The 18,021-nt window shown below is 40.0% G+C and overlaps 1 protein-coding gene across 1 annotated transcript; it reads left to right on the top strand.

The window, feature by feature from the left end:
- Positions 1 to 15,410, top strand: CYP4V2 (cytochrome P450 family 4 subfamily V member 2). The gene is made up of 11 exons (XM_068970845.1): positions 1 to 214; positions 2,851 to 2,963; positions 3,342 to 3,427; positions 4,204 to 4,394; positions 4,791 to 4,860; positions 6,151 to 6,277; positions 8,177 to 8,368; positions 10,514 to 10,616; positions 11,604 to 11,738; positions 11,833 to 12,012; positions 13,216 to 15,410. Exons 1-11 carry the CDS (start codon positions 1 to 3, stop codon positions 13,386 to 13,388), a joined length of 1,584 nt encoding a protein of 527 aa, XP_068826946.1. The 3' UTR covers positions 13,389 to 15,410.
- Positions 15,411 to 18,021: the final 2,611 nt, after the last annotated feature.

The raw sequence follows: 18,021 nt of genomic DNA, 5'->3' as shown, positions 1-18,021 counted from the left end.
ATGCTGGCGCCGTGGTTGCTGAGCGTCGGGCCAAAGCTGCTGCTCTGGGGCGGGCTGTGCGCCGTCTCCCTGGCAGGCGCCACCCTCACCCTGAACCTCCTGCAGATGGTGTTGAGCTACGCGCGGAAATGGCGTCAGATGCGTCCTGTCCCGACCATTGGGGACCCCTACCCCTTGGTGGGACACGCGCTGATGACGAAGCCGGACGCAAGAGGTAAGGGCTCCGGCCGCGTCCCCATCTGAGGGCCCGGGATTCCGGCACGCGCCGCCCGCCGGCTCTCCTGCATATAGTCTGGACACTGAAGTGCCCGGCCTGCCGACGCCGGGAGAGAGAGAATTTGTCACCCACTCATTAAAAGACGGGTGCCCAATTCTATCCATGTTCCCTATGACACCTGGCAAAATTGCGGGTGCATCTGGTCCAAATGAACTTTGTCTGCCTGTGCAGCACAGATCGCAAGCTTTCTAAGCTCTTGTCCTGCTTTTTCTGCTGCTGCTTTTTCCACCTCATAACTGCTCTTACACCTCAGAACACTGCTATCTTTGCTTCTGTCTGGGCTCTTAAAGCCTTTAAGGGCAGAAACTCCCCTGTGCCCTTGTGCTAAGTAGCTTCAGTCGTGTTCCACTCTTTGTGGCCCCATGGGCGGTAGCCCTCCAGGCTCCTCTGTCCAGGGGATTCTCCAAGCAAGAATACTGGAGTGGGTGGCCATGCCCTTCTCCAGGGGATCTTCCCAACTCAGGAATGGAACCCAGGTCCCTTACATCTGCATTAGCAGGTGGGTTCTTTACCACTGGCACCACCTGGAACAAGATAGATCCCTTAGAACACAGAAGCCTCTGTTTGTCTCTCTCTCTCTCAAAAGGCACTTGAGGTTCTTCCCTGTCTAGATATCACAAGACTTGACCACAACTTTGATTCCTTCTTGACTTTCATATTTTAGCCCTTTTAAGGAGATAATGTAATAACAAAACTTATGGCCAGGCCTTCTTGAAAACTCATGCAGGAAGTTTCAAAACTCTTATTTAAGAGTGAATTTATTTTTATTGAGATTGTCTTTTTGAAGAGAGATTTATATTGTTTTGTTGATGGAAAAGATCGCTTTAAGCTAGAAAAGTCTCAGAAGTATCTGAGATTTGGAGTTCTCCATTAGGGGGGATGAATTATTAACAGATATGAGCACTTTATTTTCAGAGCTTCCCAGGTGGCGCCGGTAGTAAAGAATCTGCCTGCCAATGCAGGAGACCCAAGAAACTGGGGTTCAAAAGGACTGGGGTTTGGTCCCTGGGTTGGGAAGATCCCCTGGAGGAGGGAATGGCAACCCACTCCAGTATGCTTGCCTGGAAAAAAATCCCATGGACAGATGAGCCTAGTGGGCTACAGTCCATGGGGCCGCAAAGAGTCAAACACAACAAAGAACACGTACTTTATTTCATAGGGGTATAAATTGAATTACCCAGCGCTGAAAAGATTTGCTCAATATGACATGTTTTAAAATAAGTCAGGGACCAGAACCCAATTCCTCCTCCAATTAATTGTAAATACCAATGGTTTTACAGGCTGAAGAGTAACTGCGATGCTTGAAGGGTTATTTTCCTTTGTTTTCTCAAGCAAAACAATACTGTCATCTTAAACTCACAAGAATACCACGAGGCCTTGTGGGAGAGTGTTTACCAAAATACTGAACATATTTTAGGGCAGAAGAAATCCAAGTAAACTTTTCACCAGCCAAACATCAAAGTGACTAACGTCACAAATGATCCAACACATTTATTTATATCAAAACCACATTTGAAAAGTCATCTTGAAAGTGTTAGTTGCACAGTCGTGTCTAACTCTTTGTGACCCCATGGACTGTAGCTCACCAGGCTCCTCTGTCATTGGGATTCTCCAGGCAAGAATACTGGAGTGGGTAGCCATTCCCTTCTCCAGGGGATCTTTCCCACCCAAGATTAAACCCAAGTCTCCTGCATTGCAAACAGATTCTTTACCATCTAAGCTACCAGAGAAGTCCCTAATACGTAAAAGCTGAGCTAACTTCCCTTTCTATCCTAAGGCTTTATAATAGTAAACAAAAAAGTTATGTAAAAATATAGACCTTCCCATCCCCACTAAAGAAACAGTATGCTTAAGGAGTCTCATGTTCTTTTTGAGAATTTTTCTAATTGAAATCTCCACTGAATAAAACCTATTTTAAAACAAACTGCAAGTTGTCTTTGGAATTACTTTCTGAGTGAAGAGAATGACAGTGTACTGTCTTTCATAAAGGGCCATTTTAATCTGGCATATAAATACTGGATTTTGGCATCAGGCAAACCTTGGCTCAATTTCCAGCTTTGGAACCAAGTTGTTTGATTTTGGGAAGTTGTTTAAAACTCTAAGAGTGGTTTCTTTTTTTTCTTTTTTTTTTAACCATGGATGTACAAGAAAAAAAGAAAAAAATACTTGTAATACTTGTACAAGTCCATGGTTTAAAAAAAGAAAGAAACCACTCTGGCCATTAGTGCTAAATGAAATGTCTGACAAAGAAGATAAGTGTTGTGTGATCTCACTTCTCTGAGGAGTCTAAAATAAGGAACTTACTACAAAATTCTTGTCTTTTTTTTAAAAAAAGTATTGTAGTATAGTTGATTCACAATGTTACATTAGTTTCAGGTATACAACAAAGTGAATCAGTTATACATATATATGTGTGTTTATATCTATATATATATATAGATATATATATATTAGATTCTTTTCTCATATAGGTCATTACAGAGTTTTAAGTAGAGTTTCCTGCACTCTGCAGTAGATCCTTATTAGACAGAATTCTTGTCTTGATTGAGTTTAAGGTTAAATATTTCTCCTAGATTTTTTTCAGCAGATAATTGATGGCACTGAAGAATTCCGACACCTGCCGCTGCTGAAACTCTGGCTCGGGCCCGTTCCTCTCGTGGCCCTTTATAATGCAGAAAATGTAGAAGTGAGTATGTGGCAAATAGGGTCCATATTCCACTGTTTGATGGGGTGGGAATCTCATTAGATGTGGTCATTCTCCACATTCACCTGCCTCTCCGCATTGCCCTCAGTAAATTCTCTTTTCAGTTCCTAGCTGGTGGCAGACACCAGGAATTATCTTGGGTGTTTTCTTTCAATTCCATTTAGTCCTCAAGAATGAATGACAGTTATATGTTCAAAACTCTTAACTGAATTTCTCTGAGGCACAGGAATAAAAATGAATCACAGAGAAATAACAATTATGAAATCTCATTTTAAAAAATAGTTGTGTTCTAGCCAGATGTTCTTATAATTGATATCGTTTTGATGTCTATATCTCTCATTTTTTTTTTCTCTTTTTGAGGTAATTTTAAACAGTTCAAAGCACATTGAAAAATCCTATATGTACAAGTTCTTAGAACCGTGGCTTGGACTAGGACTTCTTACAAGGTATGTCAGTGGAAACTTGTAAAGCTGTCTTATAGAAACAGTTTCTTCTCTGGGTAACTTGTTATTTCAGGAACTGACCCAAAGTATTCTTCCAATAACAAGACTGAGCTCTGGAGAATTATGGGAGCAGGTGGAAGGAAGTGTCTAGTTAACAATGGGCCTTTGATTGACAGGAGTCCTGGGTATATGGTAATGTCCAGGCACTGTCTTCAATAGTGATAATCACTAGTGTTCCAAGAACAACAAGGAGGTACTGATATATGAATGGAGTAAAGCAAAGGATAGTTTGGAGGAGGGAAATCTTGAAAATATAATTAAAAAGCAGTCACATCCCCCCAGAGAAGTATATCAAACATAGGGACCTCAATTCTGGAGTCGATTCAGAAACAGGACTCCAGAAAACATGGGACCCTTGTGGGGACTTTAGATAATTCAAAGATAATAGAGATTAAAGTAAATCATGGAGCAGTGGATCATCTGAGGACTATGGTATTGATAAAAGGGAGAAAAATTCTAATCTTTAGAACCTCAGAACTTAGACATGTAGGAAACACTTTGTTTCCATTTTTAATAAATGCCCCTGTAAATATTAGGAATATAGAACAATATCCAAAATATTCACATTCTGTAGCTATACATGAGTCTTTGCCATTCTGATCAAAGCAATCGAGAATCTACAGAATACGCTATTTCAGGAGAACGTGATGACTTGACTATATTTTATCTGTTTCAGATGTTGCTTCTTTTTCCTTTGTAACCATGTATTGTATTTCTAGTACTGGAAACAAATGGCGCTCTAGGAGAAAAATGTTAACACCCACTTTCCATTTTACAATTCTGGAGGATTTCTTAGATGTCATGAATGAACAAGCAAATATATTGGTTACTAAGCTTGAAAAGCATGTTAACCAAGAAGCGTTTAACTGCTTTTTTTACGTCACTCTTTGTACCTTAGATATAATCTGTGGTAAGTCTCACTGATTTATTTTTAAAGTTAGGCTGTAAAGAATATGGCCCAAATAGAAAATAACAGTTCATGGTGTATGTGGAGGGGGTCCATTTAGAAGGAATCTGGGGTTCATCTGGATAGTCAGTCCTAGTACTAAACTAGCCTCCTGAGAAGCAGTGGCCATTCATAGGACTTCAAACCCAGCAGTTACAGAGCCAACACGACCAGAAGGTCAGAGGGAAGGAAGGGCAGGGGCTGGGAGGAAGAGAAGCAGAAGATTCGAGAGAAAAGGGAAAAGAATTCTGCAATATATCAGAACAGGACATAATGTCTTTTTAAAAAATGTTTGACACTGGAAAATGTACCCAAGGTGTGTTCGTGAATTGAATGGTTACTTCTCACTCTATTTTACAGAAACAGCTATGGGAAAGAACATTGGTGCTCAAAGCAATGATGATTCTGAGTATGTTCGAGCTGTTTATAGGTAAATGAAGTCCTTTCAATTATTTCTAAAACTGTTACTGATTAGGGCTTTAAAAATTATTGCTAATCACTTCTGTCTATATTGTATATTTTTCATAATTTCAAAATGAAACATTATACTAAAAATCAACCTAATCATTAAAGCGTGTATTTCAATAGTAGAGGAAAAGTTGTGTAAATTATAGCACATTCAGATTACACAGTAATTTTAAATGATTATTTTATAATATACTGAGAGATTATATTTTGATGCTAAGTTGTAAGAGAAAGATATACATTTTCATGGAAAAAATGAGAAGATACTACATCAAAACGTTAGCTGTGTATATTGTTATTGTGTGTGTGCTTCTTTTTCTTCTTGTGTTTTATTTTGTTGTGGTTCATTCTCCTTTCCTATATTTTCTACACTTGAGTATGTATTATTACTTAACAGAAATAATCAACTTTACTTTTAAAATTGCTCATGATTATTAAGAGGCAGCACCAGGACCTGATTCAACATATCCTGTGTTTAATCCATGGCTCCTTTCATTTAATCTTATTAATTGTTGAGCATCTAACCTGCCATTCACTGCACAAGGTACTGACTAGTTTTATATGGGCACATAAAACAGTAACAGGGGAGACAGGCATTGAAGCAGCTGACTATAAACTTATAAATTATGATAATGACTTGGAAAGAAAAGATCAAGTTGACGAGAGAGGGGAAACAAGGATAAATTTTACAGATTGAGTGGCCGTGAAAGGTCCTTTCTGTGGAATTGGCATCTAAGCTGGTCACAAAGGAGGAGGTTGTGTAGGTCTTTCTGCTTTTCGCTGGAAATGCTGAGGGTGGTGCTCGTGACAGCTGTGTGACAGACGGGGATTAATGAGCACTTTTCCTTGTAAGAGGGAAGTCAGTTGTTTTGTTGGCACTGAAGAGGAATAAGCAAGCAAATCAGTGGACATTAAAAAGAAGCAGGTTTCATACGATCTTGTGGTGCAAGGGCCATGTGTGGCCTGGGGAGGGCAAGACCTCTCCATGAAGAAGAAGCCCCAGAGACCAGATGGCCATCTGGCCAGAATGTTTTATAATGGATTCTTCGTTCCTCTCAAGAACGCATTCAATGTTTAAGCTTCCCTGGATAGTCCATGCCTTCATGTTGATGGTGAAGCTTGGAGTTCTCAATAGCCTCTGAGACAAATCATCGCCATTCCCCAAATCACCCATGCTGAGACGACGCGTCACATCAGGGCCCAAGAAATACACATTCTCAGTATGTCAGCTGATGTGTTTTTATCCTGTTTATAGGATGAGTGATTCGATACATCAGAGAATGAAGACACCCTGGCTCTGGCTTGACCTTATATTCTATATGTTTAAAAATGGACGAGAACACAGAAGGAGCCTAAAGATTGTACATGATTTTACCAACAATGTAAGCCCTCGATTTTTTTTTTTTTACTTGTGATAATACATACTCAACATAAAATTTACCATTAAGTGCATTCACGATGTTGTGAAGCATCGCCACTCTCCACTTCCAGATCTTTACAAGTCCAAGATTTTTATATCGTGTTACCATAGCCTGGAACCTATGTCTCTTAAAAGGTGAATAATAATGGGAAAAAGTAGACAGCACAATTGCATCTTAATTATGTGTTAGCATTATGTATGTGGTTACTGGCAGGAGATGTTGGATGAATGAAGTTTTAGATCAAGGTGGCCACAGTGGAAGACAGAGTAATCTCCATTACTGGGTGGTGGGAGAATGACCAACAGTTTGTGTCTTTTAACTATAATTAATTATTTTCTCAAATTACATGCATTACTATCAATGCCAATAATTAATGAACTGCAAATTGGATGAAGGATACTATTTACTTAGTAAATATTGAAAATTGCATACTGAGTGCCAGGCACTAGGGGTTTCCCCAAGGATGAAGAGAAATATGGTGTTTTGTCCCCAAAGAACTTAGGATCCATTCATTCAGACCACTTAGCATCAGGTTTGGTCAATTGCTTGATAGGAGGAGAAAGTTGAAATACATGACCAAATTAAGTTTATGGGCTTTAGTTCTTCTGTTCACTCAGAAAAGATCAAATGAACGTCCTAAAATGCCAGGCAGTGCTCTGAAAGTTAAAGTGCAAGTCACTCAGATATGTCCGACTCTTTGCAACCCCATGGACTATACAGTCCATGGAATTCTCCAGGCCAGAACACTGAAGTGGGTAGCCTTCCCCTTCTCCAGAGGATCTTCCCAACCCAGGGATCAAACCCAGGTCTCCCACATTTCAGGTAGATTTTTTACCAAATGAGCTATTAGGGAAGGGTTGCAACTAACATCAGTGAACAAAGACAGATTTGCTGCCGTGGGGATGCTATATTTGAGGTATGCGTTATATTATACAGCAAGTATAATATAATGTCAGGGGCTGCTGCTGTTGCTGCTAAGTCGCTTCAGTCATGTCCAACTCTGTGACCCCATAGACGGCAGCCCACCAGGCTCCCCCGTCCCTGGGATTCTCCAGGCAAGAACACTGGAGTGGGTTGCCATTTCCTTCTCCAGTGCATGAAAGTGAAAAGTGAAAGGGAAGTCGCTCAGTCGTGTCTGACTCTTCGCGACCCCATGGACTGCAGCCTACCAGGCTCCTCCATCCATGGGATTTTCCAGGCAAGAGTATTAGAGTGGGGTGCCATCGTCTTCTCTGAATGTCAGGGGGTGAGTGAAATGGAAAAAAATAGAGTTAGGAAGATAGTGCTGGAGACTGGGGTAGCAGTGATCTGGGAAGGTCTTTCTGATGGTGTGCAGAGAGAACAAACCTTAAAGAAGGAGGGAGCCAGCCACACTGGTGTCTGAAGAGAGAGACGTCTAGGCAACAGGAACAGCAAGCACATCAGGTGACGTCACCTATGAACTAGCTGTTTCTTTTCTCCAACCCAACCAGTAATGAGCGCAATCCATCATTAGCCTCTTATGTAATGACTGCATTCTCTTCACCACCCAAGCTTTTTCTCAGTAGCTCATTCAGATCTCTAGGGCACTGTTTAGGGGACTACCAAGTCTATTCCTGTGTTAGGAGGATGGCACTTGAATATGCTGAATTTTTCTGATGTTAAATTTGTTTTTAAAAGTCTTATCAAATAATGTCCTAAAATGTTAACAGGAAGCTTTATCTATATTTTCCACAACAGCCTAAGTTATTGTCGAGTCAGAATAGGAAAGGTTTAGAAAAAAAAAAAAATCCATGAAAGAAACTAGTATATTTTCATGGGAAAATGTATTATGGGGCTCTATCAAACTCCACACAAGAGCATATTATTTAAATCATACAGGTCATCACTGAACGAGCCAATGAAATGAAGAGACATGAAGAAGGTACATGTAACGACAAGGACAAGGACTTTCCTCCATGCAAAACTAAATGCAGGGCTTTTCTGGACTTGCTTTTAAATGTGACTGATGACCAAGGGAACAAGCTGAGTCATGAAGATATAAGAGAAGAAGTCGACACCTTTATGTTTGAGGTATTTTATCTTGTCATATTATTTTTGGGTATCATTTTTAAAATTCCAGTTATGTTTTTGAATCTTTAGCATAATTTTTAAAAGTTTATTTGTTTAAAAGTAGCTTCATATAACTGAGGATGAGTCACTAAATTACAACTAGCAATTACAAAAGAGCCTGATTAAGTTATCAGATCAACTTCCTTCTTCAGAAAAAAGCCTTTGACTTGTGGTGAGTAAAGCAGTTTTCTTGGGATAACCTAAAACCCGTCAGACTTTTCCAAGTAAAAAAGCAGCCAGAAATTTCTCAGTTCCCTGTATTGCTTCATGCTTAAAAAACAGAAAAACCCTGAAATCCACAAGTCCATCTTTTCACTACCTCCTTTTTGAAGTTCTAGCAAATGAACTCCTGCTATGAGCTGCCCAAACTAAAGAAGATTAGCAAGAGCCCTCTGATAGCGAATTTAACTAGTTTGTGGATTCTAAAGGGATTTCTGGCCTTCACATCATTAAAAGAAAGTTGCGGTTTTTACAAAAGGTAATTCTAGTGTTATTAAATATTATAAAGAATGAATCATTCAGTGGATGGATTGCCAAATAAAGATGAAGAAATGTTTTAAAAAGCACCACGTGGTAATATCCCGGAAGTGGAGGAACGTGAAGTGCATGGGTGGTTTAGCATGGCTCAGTGCAGGCCGCCCCTGGGTGGGTTGAGCCGCCCTGCCTGCAGGTGTCTGGGGAACACACATGCTCCTGAGGGCGCAGTGTAGGAGAGCAGGCTGTGTCGAGTGTCCCTAGACCTGAGTTCTCCTTCTGGCTCGCTCCTGATTAGCCTTATGAGATGCTCCTTGTCACCCCAGATCCTTGTCACAGCTTCCCTCTGCTCAGCAGGCATCTCTTACTTGTTTGGATCAGGCTTCTGCTTACAAATTCAAGAGTAGTTATTAAGAATTATTTAGCAAGAGCACCTCCTTCTGTGGCTTTGGTGAACAGCTGAGTGAAAGGGGCCAGATCTTGTCTGGAGTTCAGGGTGGCTTCCGTGAAGGCGCTGCAGGCCGGAGAAAAGGCCAGGACACCAATATCAGAGACTCCAAAAATACACGTTTTATAAAATTGCAGAATAAGCCTCAAACAATTCAACTTAGAGGCTTCCCTGGTGGCTCAGTGGTAGAGAATCTGCCTGCCAGTGCAGGAGATGCAGGTTTGATCCCTGGGTTGGGAAGACACCTTGGGAAAGAAGTGGCAACCCACTCAGTGTTCTTGCCTGGGAAATCCATCAACAGAGGAACTTGATGGGCTATAGTCCATGGGGTCACAAAGAGTCTGACGCAACTGAGCGACTAAACAACAGCAACAACAAATTCAACTAGAAGCTGTTTTAGGAAGCAGGTGCTTTGGAGATTTCTGCCCAGAGAAAGAAAAATGACAATTATCACTTGTGTTGCCTAGAGAAAATGGAAAAGTGAGAACTTCCACAGAGGAATAATTTTGCCTTTAGTGCCCCTGAAAGTCTTATTCATAGAGCTTATACTATTATTATTGATTTTCCAAATAATTTTTTTTTCTGAAGAACTCAGGTAAACAATTTTGGGATCTGTTTTTAATCTCTAAAGTGTAAATAGTGGTATCAAGTATTTCATGGAGTTTTTCTGAAGAATAATTGAGTTAGTTTCTGCAAAGTACTAAGTATTTTGCCTAAAGCTCAGCCAGTATTACAGGAGGGGGCGTATCAACTTCTGGACGTGGAGGATGTTACTCAGAACCGCACATAGACTCCTGGCCTCCAAGGTCCGCAGGTAAAGCCCACCTTACAAAGGCTAGAAGGTGCAGGAGTACAGGTCTGGCAGACTGGCTCATGAAAGTCAGACATTTCCCCCTTAAAAACAGTCTAGAGCACCTTGTCCCCTTGGGAAACTCCCTTATCACAACCCAGCCACTTCCCCCCACATACGGAACCTTGTGTGTCGTTGAAATGCCTCTCTAAGCATGAATCTCCCCTCTGAAGGACTGTTTTGTTTCTTATCAAGGTGAAATACTGCACCCAGTTAACTTATTATGTTTGCAGTCACGGTGCAGCTGTCAGATCCAGACAGTTCAAAATGGAGTTCTCTCTTCTCATCTTTGCCATACAACTCTGCTAAGCTATTTTTTTCCTTGCATTTGTAGGGCCACGATACAACTGCAGCTGCAATAAACTGGTCCTTGTATCTATTGGGTTCATATCCAGAAGTCCAGCAGAAAGTGGACAGTGAACTGGAAGAAGTGTTTGGTATGTTCAGCCCCTTTGCTAGTTACACCGTGGGCACCATGTCCGCTGAAGCAAGAGTTGCTCTTGCTCAGGAAGGGTATGCAGTAGGATCTGTTCTAAAGGTACCACACTAAGCAGGAAGGCTCCCATGTGGGGTCCCTTCCAATGCCAGTTTTCTTAGCAAGGCCTGGTTAAGAATATAGGCATTTGCTAAGTGCCTGGCATGTGATGCACAGATAAATGTTATGATCCTCAGGCATCTCACTGGTTAATAGATGAAGCAGGTGTACATGCAAAAGCACTGAGTCATGGGGTCAAGGAAACCTGTTTCATCCCGCCTCGCATCTGGCCACGAATGAGAGAAAAGACGCATTAAGCTGCTAGGATGTACGTTTCTATTACACAGCCAGCAATCTACAGGCTGACACCAGCAGTGATGTCCTCAGATTCCCAGCACCACAAAAGCAAACCCTGTCTCATTACTTGACCACTCTCCTCTCTTCCCTCAGCCCCTGGCAATCTCTAATTTACAGTCTGTTTCTAACGGGACTTACTACCTGTTCTGGGTACTTCCTGGGCTTCTCAGGTGGCTCAGTGGTAAAGATTCCGCCTGCCAATGCAGGAGATGTGGGTTGGATCCCTGGGTCAGGAAGATCCCCTGGAGAAGGAAATAGCCACCCCTTCCAGTATTCTTGCCTGGGAAATCCCACAGACAGAGGAGCCTGGCGGGCTACAGTGCATCGGGTCGCAAAAGAGTCAGAGATGACTTAGCAACTGAACAACAGAGTACTTCCTATAAATGGAATCCTACAAATATGTGATTGTTGGTGTCTGGTTTCTTTCATGAAATAGATCTCATTTTATTTTGATTATGGGTAATATTAGAGATTCTACTTTAGCGGTAGATATTTAACATTCAGTGTTTTGATGTGTATTCTTCATCAACGTCACATCTCCCAAGCTCAAATAATTCTTTCATTGTTATTCTGTGTATTCTGTTAAAACCAGGGAAGTCTGACCGTCCTGTTTCCCTAGAAGACCTGAAGAAACTTAAATATCTGGAATGTGTTATTAAGGAGAGCCTTCGCCTTTTCCCGTCTGTTCCTTTCTTTGCCCGTAATCTTACCGAAGACTGTGAAGTTGGTAAGGATTGTATAATTTGAATAGCAGGGAGAGTGGGTTATTTTTATGGTCTGTCTTGCTCCATCCTCATGGCCTATTGACTACTTCTTGACAGCGGGTTACAAAATCGTGCAAGGCTCTCAAGTAATCATCGTGCCCTATGCACTGCATAGAGATCCAAAGTACTTCCCGGATCCTGAGGAATTCAAGCCAGAGCGGTTCTTTCCCGAGAATTCGAAAGGACGTCATGCATACGCATACGTGCCCTTCTCTGCGGGCCCCCGAAACTGTATAGGTCTGTATCCACCAGAACTTGTCTCACCGTTCAGGCTGACAGAGCGGTAGTGGTTTTCTTACAAAAATTTCTTGAGATATAGCATCCCATAGGCAACTGTCTTTTAAAAAAACTGACTTCCTTTTCTTCCCCTGTGCTACACATTATTGCTTTAAAATGTGACTGTCACAAAGTATATTAGTGTTCTGGTGCAGCCATAACAAAGTACCCTACACTGGGCGCTTAAACCACAGGAATTTATTTTCTCCCAGTTCTGGAGGCTAAAAGTCCAAGATCAAGGTGACAACAGAATTGGTAATAAGCCTCTCCTTAGCTTATTGGATCCATGCTGCTCTTCTCCCTGCATCATGGCCTCTGTGTGTGTGTTCTAATCTTTCCTTTCCATAAGGATACCCGTCAGATTGGATTAGGATCCACCCATCTGACCATTTTAATTTAATTACTTTACTTTTCCTGTCTCCAAACACAGTCCTATTCTGAGATACTGAGTTTTAAGATTTATGAATCTTAATAAAAAAGCTATGAATTTGGGGAATCAGGGCACAGTTTAGCCCATAACATAAAGCATAATTCTTTCCTTGGTAGACGTTGACAATATTGTAGCTTTTAGATGAAAAAAGAATATACTTCATATGGTAGAAAACTTATGTATAATGATTTGTTATATTTAATTTCTGTTTGTTGCTTTTAAGAACTTCATTTTGTAAAACCAAAGCACAAAACACCCTAAGGCCAGCTGAAGTGCTGAGACGAAGTGAATGCACGTCACCAAGCATTATAAACACTTTCAGCTTCAGAATCTCTAGCATTTTATCATTTGCAAATACAGGCATTCATAAAATAAGACCAGATTTAAACGGGTGAGTCTGAAGCTTATTTGGTGACTCTGTAGTAAATTAAATTAAAGGCTCAATAAGAAAGTAATCTAGAGTAGTGGTTCTCAGGCTTGAATGAGCCCAGGATTTGGTTAGGCTTTTGCTAAAATATAAATCCCTGGCCCATCCCAGCTGTTCAGATGTACTGGGTGGGAGAAGGAAAGGGCACTCGAGAATCTTTATTTTTAACAAGCATCCCGAATGATTCTGATTCTCCCAGGGCCCATCGCAAAAATATAAAATTGTTTGCTTCCTCTGATTGGATTTCTGATTTCTCTCATTTAAGGTATATCTATCTAATGATGTTGGTATTTACTTTAATTTGAAGGTCAGAAGTTCGCCATAATGGAAGAAAAAACCATTCTTTCCTGCATCCTGAGGCACTTTTGGGTAGAATCCAACCAAAAAAGAGAAGAACTTGGTCTGGCAGGAGAGCTCATTCTTCGTCCAAGCAACGGCATCTGGATCAAGTTGAAGAGGAGAAACACAGATGAATCCTAACTGTATTACTGGGTTATGCTCTTATCATAAAAAGGTCTTTCTTTAAAGGGAACTTTTCATTTACAATTTGTAGATCATGGATTCAGTATTCTTAATCCCTCAATTTAATTTTTTTCTTGTCCCACTTAGCTTAAGGTCAAGTCTACCAAAGCAAGAGTTTCCATATCTTCATCACCATCATAGCTTTGACTCCTGGTCTTGATCCCAAGATAAATTAACTGTTCATTAGACTGTACGCTAATGAACATATAAAAACTTCTCCACAGAAGGATCCACAGGCCAATTCCATTCCAATCAACAGACCCAAAAGATACAATGTAAATGGAATTCTAGAATATTTTTAAGATGTTCTTATTGACTCAGGAATAAATATTTGCATGTACGCATATACATTTGTTCAAAAAGGCTGTGTAATTAAGAACTATGACTTAAGGAGCTTAAATTTCAAGAGTTGTATCAGTGGCATCAGTTTTGAGGAGAATAATCCTTATGGTACTTTTCAAAGATTTAATCATGTACATTTAATCATGATCATTTATGTTCACTCATAGATTCTGTTCCTCTTTCCCCTTGGACTGTGTACTTAAGCTTTCCTTTCATTTTTCACAGCATCACAATTACCTTTCTATGTTGTATATTATTGGGAGAGATTCCTCCTGGTAATCTCCAGTCCCTTTCCATGCCTCAGGGCATTGATTGGGAGCTCTAAGGCTTTGGAAGGTCTAAGGACCTTAGAGATTTTCTAGTTATGCAGTGACCTCTCCCTGTCTACAAGTTCTGAATCCATGGATTCAACCAAGGACTGATAGAAATCATTTGAAAAAACAATTCCAGAAAGTTCCAGAAAGCAAAACTATTCACAAAGCATTTACATTGTATTCACAACTATTTATATAGCAGTTACATTGTATTAGGTATTGTAAGTAATCGAGATGATTTAAAGTATAGAGTTGGATGTGCAGACCCATGTGCAAATGCTACACTATTTTGTGTAAGGGGCTTGAGCATCTATAGATTAGTGTCTGTGGGGGTCCTGGAACCAGTCCCTTGTGGATACCAAGGGGTACTCCCTCTTAATAGAACAGGCTGAGTTCAGGGGAAAGGTAAGTCCCAAAGCCACACCGCTAGTGAGTGATGATAAAGCCGGCAATGGAGATCTTTAAATCTCTCCACTCCCAATATGGTGCCACTTCCACAATAGGATCTTGCTTCATGGCACGCATGCCTAGATATGTTATTAGAATGTAGATGTTCTGCCTCTGACCTTGGCATATTTCCTCTTCCATTATTAAAGGAAAAGAGAAGCCGTTCATCCATATTAAGTAACCCAGTCACATCTCACTTAGTATAGGGTTAGACTTGCAGTCAATTGAATCCTCCAGGACATACCTGTCAAGCTGATAACAGACACCTGTTCCCCAAATTTTAATGCCATAGACAATGTCTCTAGTCCCTCATTCAGTGACTTTTAGAAACTTCTTTTAAGAAATAATTGTAATAAAATTATTTCTTCAATTTTCCAAGACAATAACGATAGAAACAACAAATTAAGAAGACGCATGATGTATTCTTCAATGGATATCAAAGAAAGAGGTTACAAAACCAAAACCACTTAGGAAGCACCATGGGCTGTGGTACTAAGGGCAGGGTCAGCAGATCCTCCCACCTTCATATCCCCAGTGTGGACCACCCAGCCCCTAAGCTGAGCAGAAAAAGTCAAGAACATATACAATAGAAGGAAAAGATTTCCATCTTATTGTTAACCTTCTTACTTAAAAACTGGGTATGTAGAAATCTTGCTCCCTAATGACCCTGGATAATTGGAATTTTATTTGTGGAAATTGGTCTTATTTCTGAATTTCATGCACTTACATGTAAACCTTTGTGTGTGTTTAAGTGACCCTACAATATGATGTAAAGTTAAATGTAAAGTAAAATATTACTACATGTTGTGTTTTGGTCTAAAATCTTCATTTAGCCTCAGAATAATTTGTTTATTTTTTTTTAACATGGAAATTCTCTGAAACTGTGTCAGAGTTGTAACTGAGAAATATGTCATTTTTTGTAATATGGAAATGCAGATGCTGATTTTTTTTAAATAAAAGGATGATCAAATATCCCTATTACCTGTCTTCTACTCAAAAGAGGAAACTCAAGAAAAATAAATTACATTTTAAACATGGGTGCTACATTTTATCCTAAGAGTTGACATCAGTTGGAAATATGGATAACTTTAAAGGATAATTTAGTGGATGACTGATTCATAATGTAATAAAAGTATTAGTACTTTTGAGTTGATATCATTAGTGTCATTCACATTTTCTAACAAAATGATCCTTATGCTGCTATCATAGACTGATTTCAAGTTTCCCATACTTTGAAGCATAAACTAGAGGAGAAGCAGAAATCCCAGAACGTTTTGTTCATCTGATAGCAAAAAGTAAAATCCCTCTTAAGGGCTCCCTGGGAGTAAGCAAAAACCATAACATCACTGGGTCCCAGGGGTTTACAGCCTGGAAACCTCTCCAGGACGGGGCCTATTGAGCTGAAGCTCTATTCTCCGTCACAGACAACCGAGGATGTCAATTTCTGAACCACCTGACCTGTGTCACAAAGAGACGCTGGTCATGAAAAGGTCAGTTTTTACCCTGGAATGTATTTGGATCAATCAAATGTATTAATTTCCAGCATCTAATGAGATGTTGACAGGTACATTTAACTTCGTTTACTCTGCCTAGAGACTCCCTCTTTCTAGGAACAGCACCTTCTTTATTTTTAGAATTATCCTGTGATACCCCCACTTTCTCTTCTCCTTTTGCTTCTTCAAACCACACCCACTGTAAATATGTGGTTCCAGAGCCAGCCATGGAGAGCTCCCCTCCTGCCCAAAGGCTCTCCCACTTTGACTCTCCAGGACTCTTATGCTGATGGCAGAAGCAAGCTCTTTTTAAAGGGCTCCGTGGTAAGATTAGGCACAGCCAGATAGTCCCCACTTGACTAGTTACTAAAACAGTTTAGTAACCGTAATTATTGATACATCTGCGAAATTGCTTTTGTCCTGTAACATCAAGTAATCATGGACAAATGTGGTACCCCATTTTCTTTGATGTCTGGGATGATAGAGGGAAGCCTTGGGGGACATTTTAGAATTCTGCCTACCGTTGCCTCTTTTCATCTTCTTTCTGATTTGCTCCTTCTGAATCCACAAGCAAATCTTTAGTTTTATTATATTACGAGAACATATGTTCCACTATGAGAAAAATTCAGAAGAAACACAGGAGTATATTTAAATAGATTTAAACCAGTAATCGCACCATTTAGGGAAAAAAACCTCTGAGGGTTTCTGCTCTAATCTGGAGACAGGGCAGTTTTTTTCCAGTCACCTTTTTTATCCTAATGAGGCCGGTAGCAAAGGAAATCACCAATTTAGATTCTTTAATACTGCACAAGTCAGAGGATTCCCTTTTGTTGTTTGCTGGTGTGTCAGTTGATACACCGAATTTAAATGGATATTTAAACATGCAGTATGAATATTTGAAATATGCTACTTCATTATAGCCAGAAAAAATGTTTTACTGGCAACATTTTCCTACATTCTTAATAAACAGTTTTGCACTGCAGTAACATGCGTTAAATATTCATTTAAGAACTCCCTAAAAAATCTAATTTACTAGCCAGAAAGATGTATTGCATCTTTGAAGAATAGTTAGAAAACAAAGGAGATTTAGTGGGTAAGGGATTGTAGTCTTTACATATTTTTAAAAGTACACGAAAGAGAGTAAATCATTTCATATAGATTTAGTAGGTCAATCTAGAATGATAGATAGAAGTGGCAAGGAGATCTATTTCAGTATATAGGGAGATTTTTTTTCTTTAAAATAAAATTCCCTGAACAAGAATAGGCTACTAGGAAAACCAGTATGTTTCTTTCAGGTCTAGATGTCCTGAAAGAGAAGTCTACATTCTATGCTAGGAGTGCTAACTTTATCTGAAAAGGGGCAGATGGTAAATCTTTTCAGCTTTGCAGGCCATACTGTCTCTATCACAACTACTTAACTATATAGGGTAAAAGCAACCATGGATAATACAGGAGTGAACGAGCAAGAGTGTTCCAATAAAACTTCATTTATGAAAACAGGCACTGGACCAGATTTGGTCTGTGAACAAATTGTCAAATCCTGTTATGTTCTATTTCCTGAACTGGATGGGAGGAAGTCCTAAACATTGGTCAATTTCGTTCCATCCTACAAACCTCACTGTTACAGGATTCCTTCACAAAGGAAGGCATGGATACCATTTGCTAAAAGGCTCATCATGACTTCCAGGAGGATGGATCCCTTTCCACCCCCTTATTCATATGTATCCAGGTCATTATATTGGAAATGTCTAGTTAGATATAGTATGAGCCCCAAATAACTAGGAATGTTGGGGACATTTTAAAAAATGGAAATGTGTACATAAATTATGTGGGCCTATTATGAAATAGTTAACGTATTAAATAGTTGAACACAGAAATGGGATGTTCATAGAATATGTTGACAGGACAAAAAGTTGAAACTCTTGGCAGAAAACCAAAGTCAATATTGGAGCCAAGCAAATACTGCTTGCAGAGCCCTATCGGGAAAGCTTGAAG

The sequence above is a fragment of the Capricornis sumatraensis genome, chromosome 4 (assembly GCF_032405125.1).
Source record: "Capricornis sumatraensis isolate serow.1 chromosome 4, serow.2, whole genome shotgun sequence".
Lineage (NCBI taxonomy): Eukaryota > Metazoa > Chordata > Mammalia > Artiodactyla > Bovidae > Capricornis > Capricornis sumatraensis.
Note: the sequence above shows the minus strand (reverse complement) of the source record. Positions and strands in the feature narration are given on the sequence as shown.

What these genes read in the sequence shown, in the direction of transcription:
- CYP4V2 (XM_068970845.1), top strand. Translation starts at nt 1, where the DNA reads ATGCTGGCGCCGTGGTTGCTGAGCGTCGGGCCAAAGCTGCTGCTCTGG. An exon ending in GGACTAGGACTTCTTACAAG is followed by an intron (nt 3,428 to 4,203) that starts GTATGTCAGTGG and finishes TTGTATTTCTAG; the next exon opens with TACTGGAAACAAATGGCGCT. An exon ending in TATGTTCGAGCTGTTTATAG is followed by an intron (nt 4,861 to 6,150) that starts GTAAATGAAGTC and finishes TCCTGTTTATAG; the next exon opens with GATGAGTGATTCGATACATC.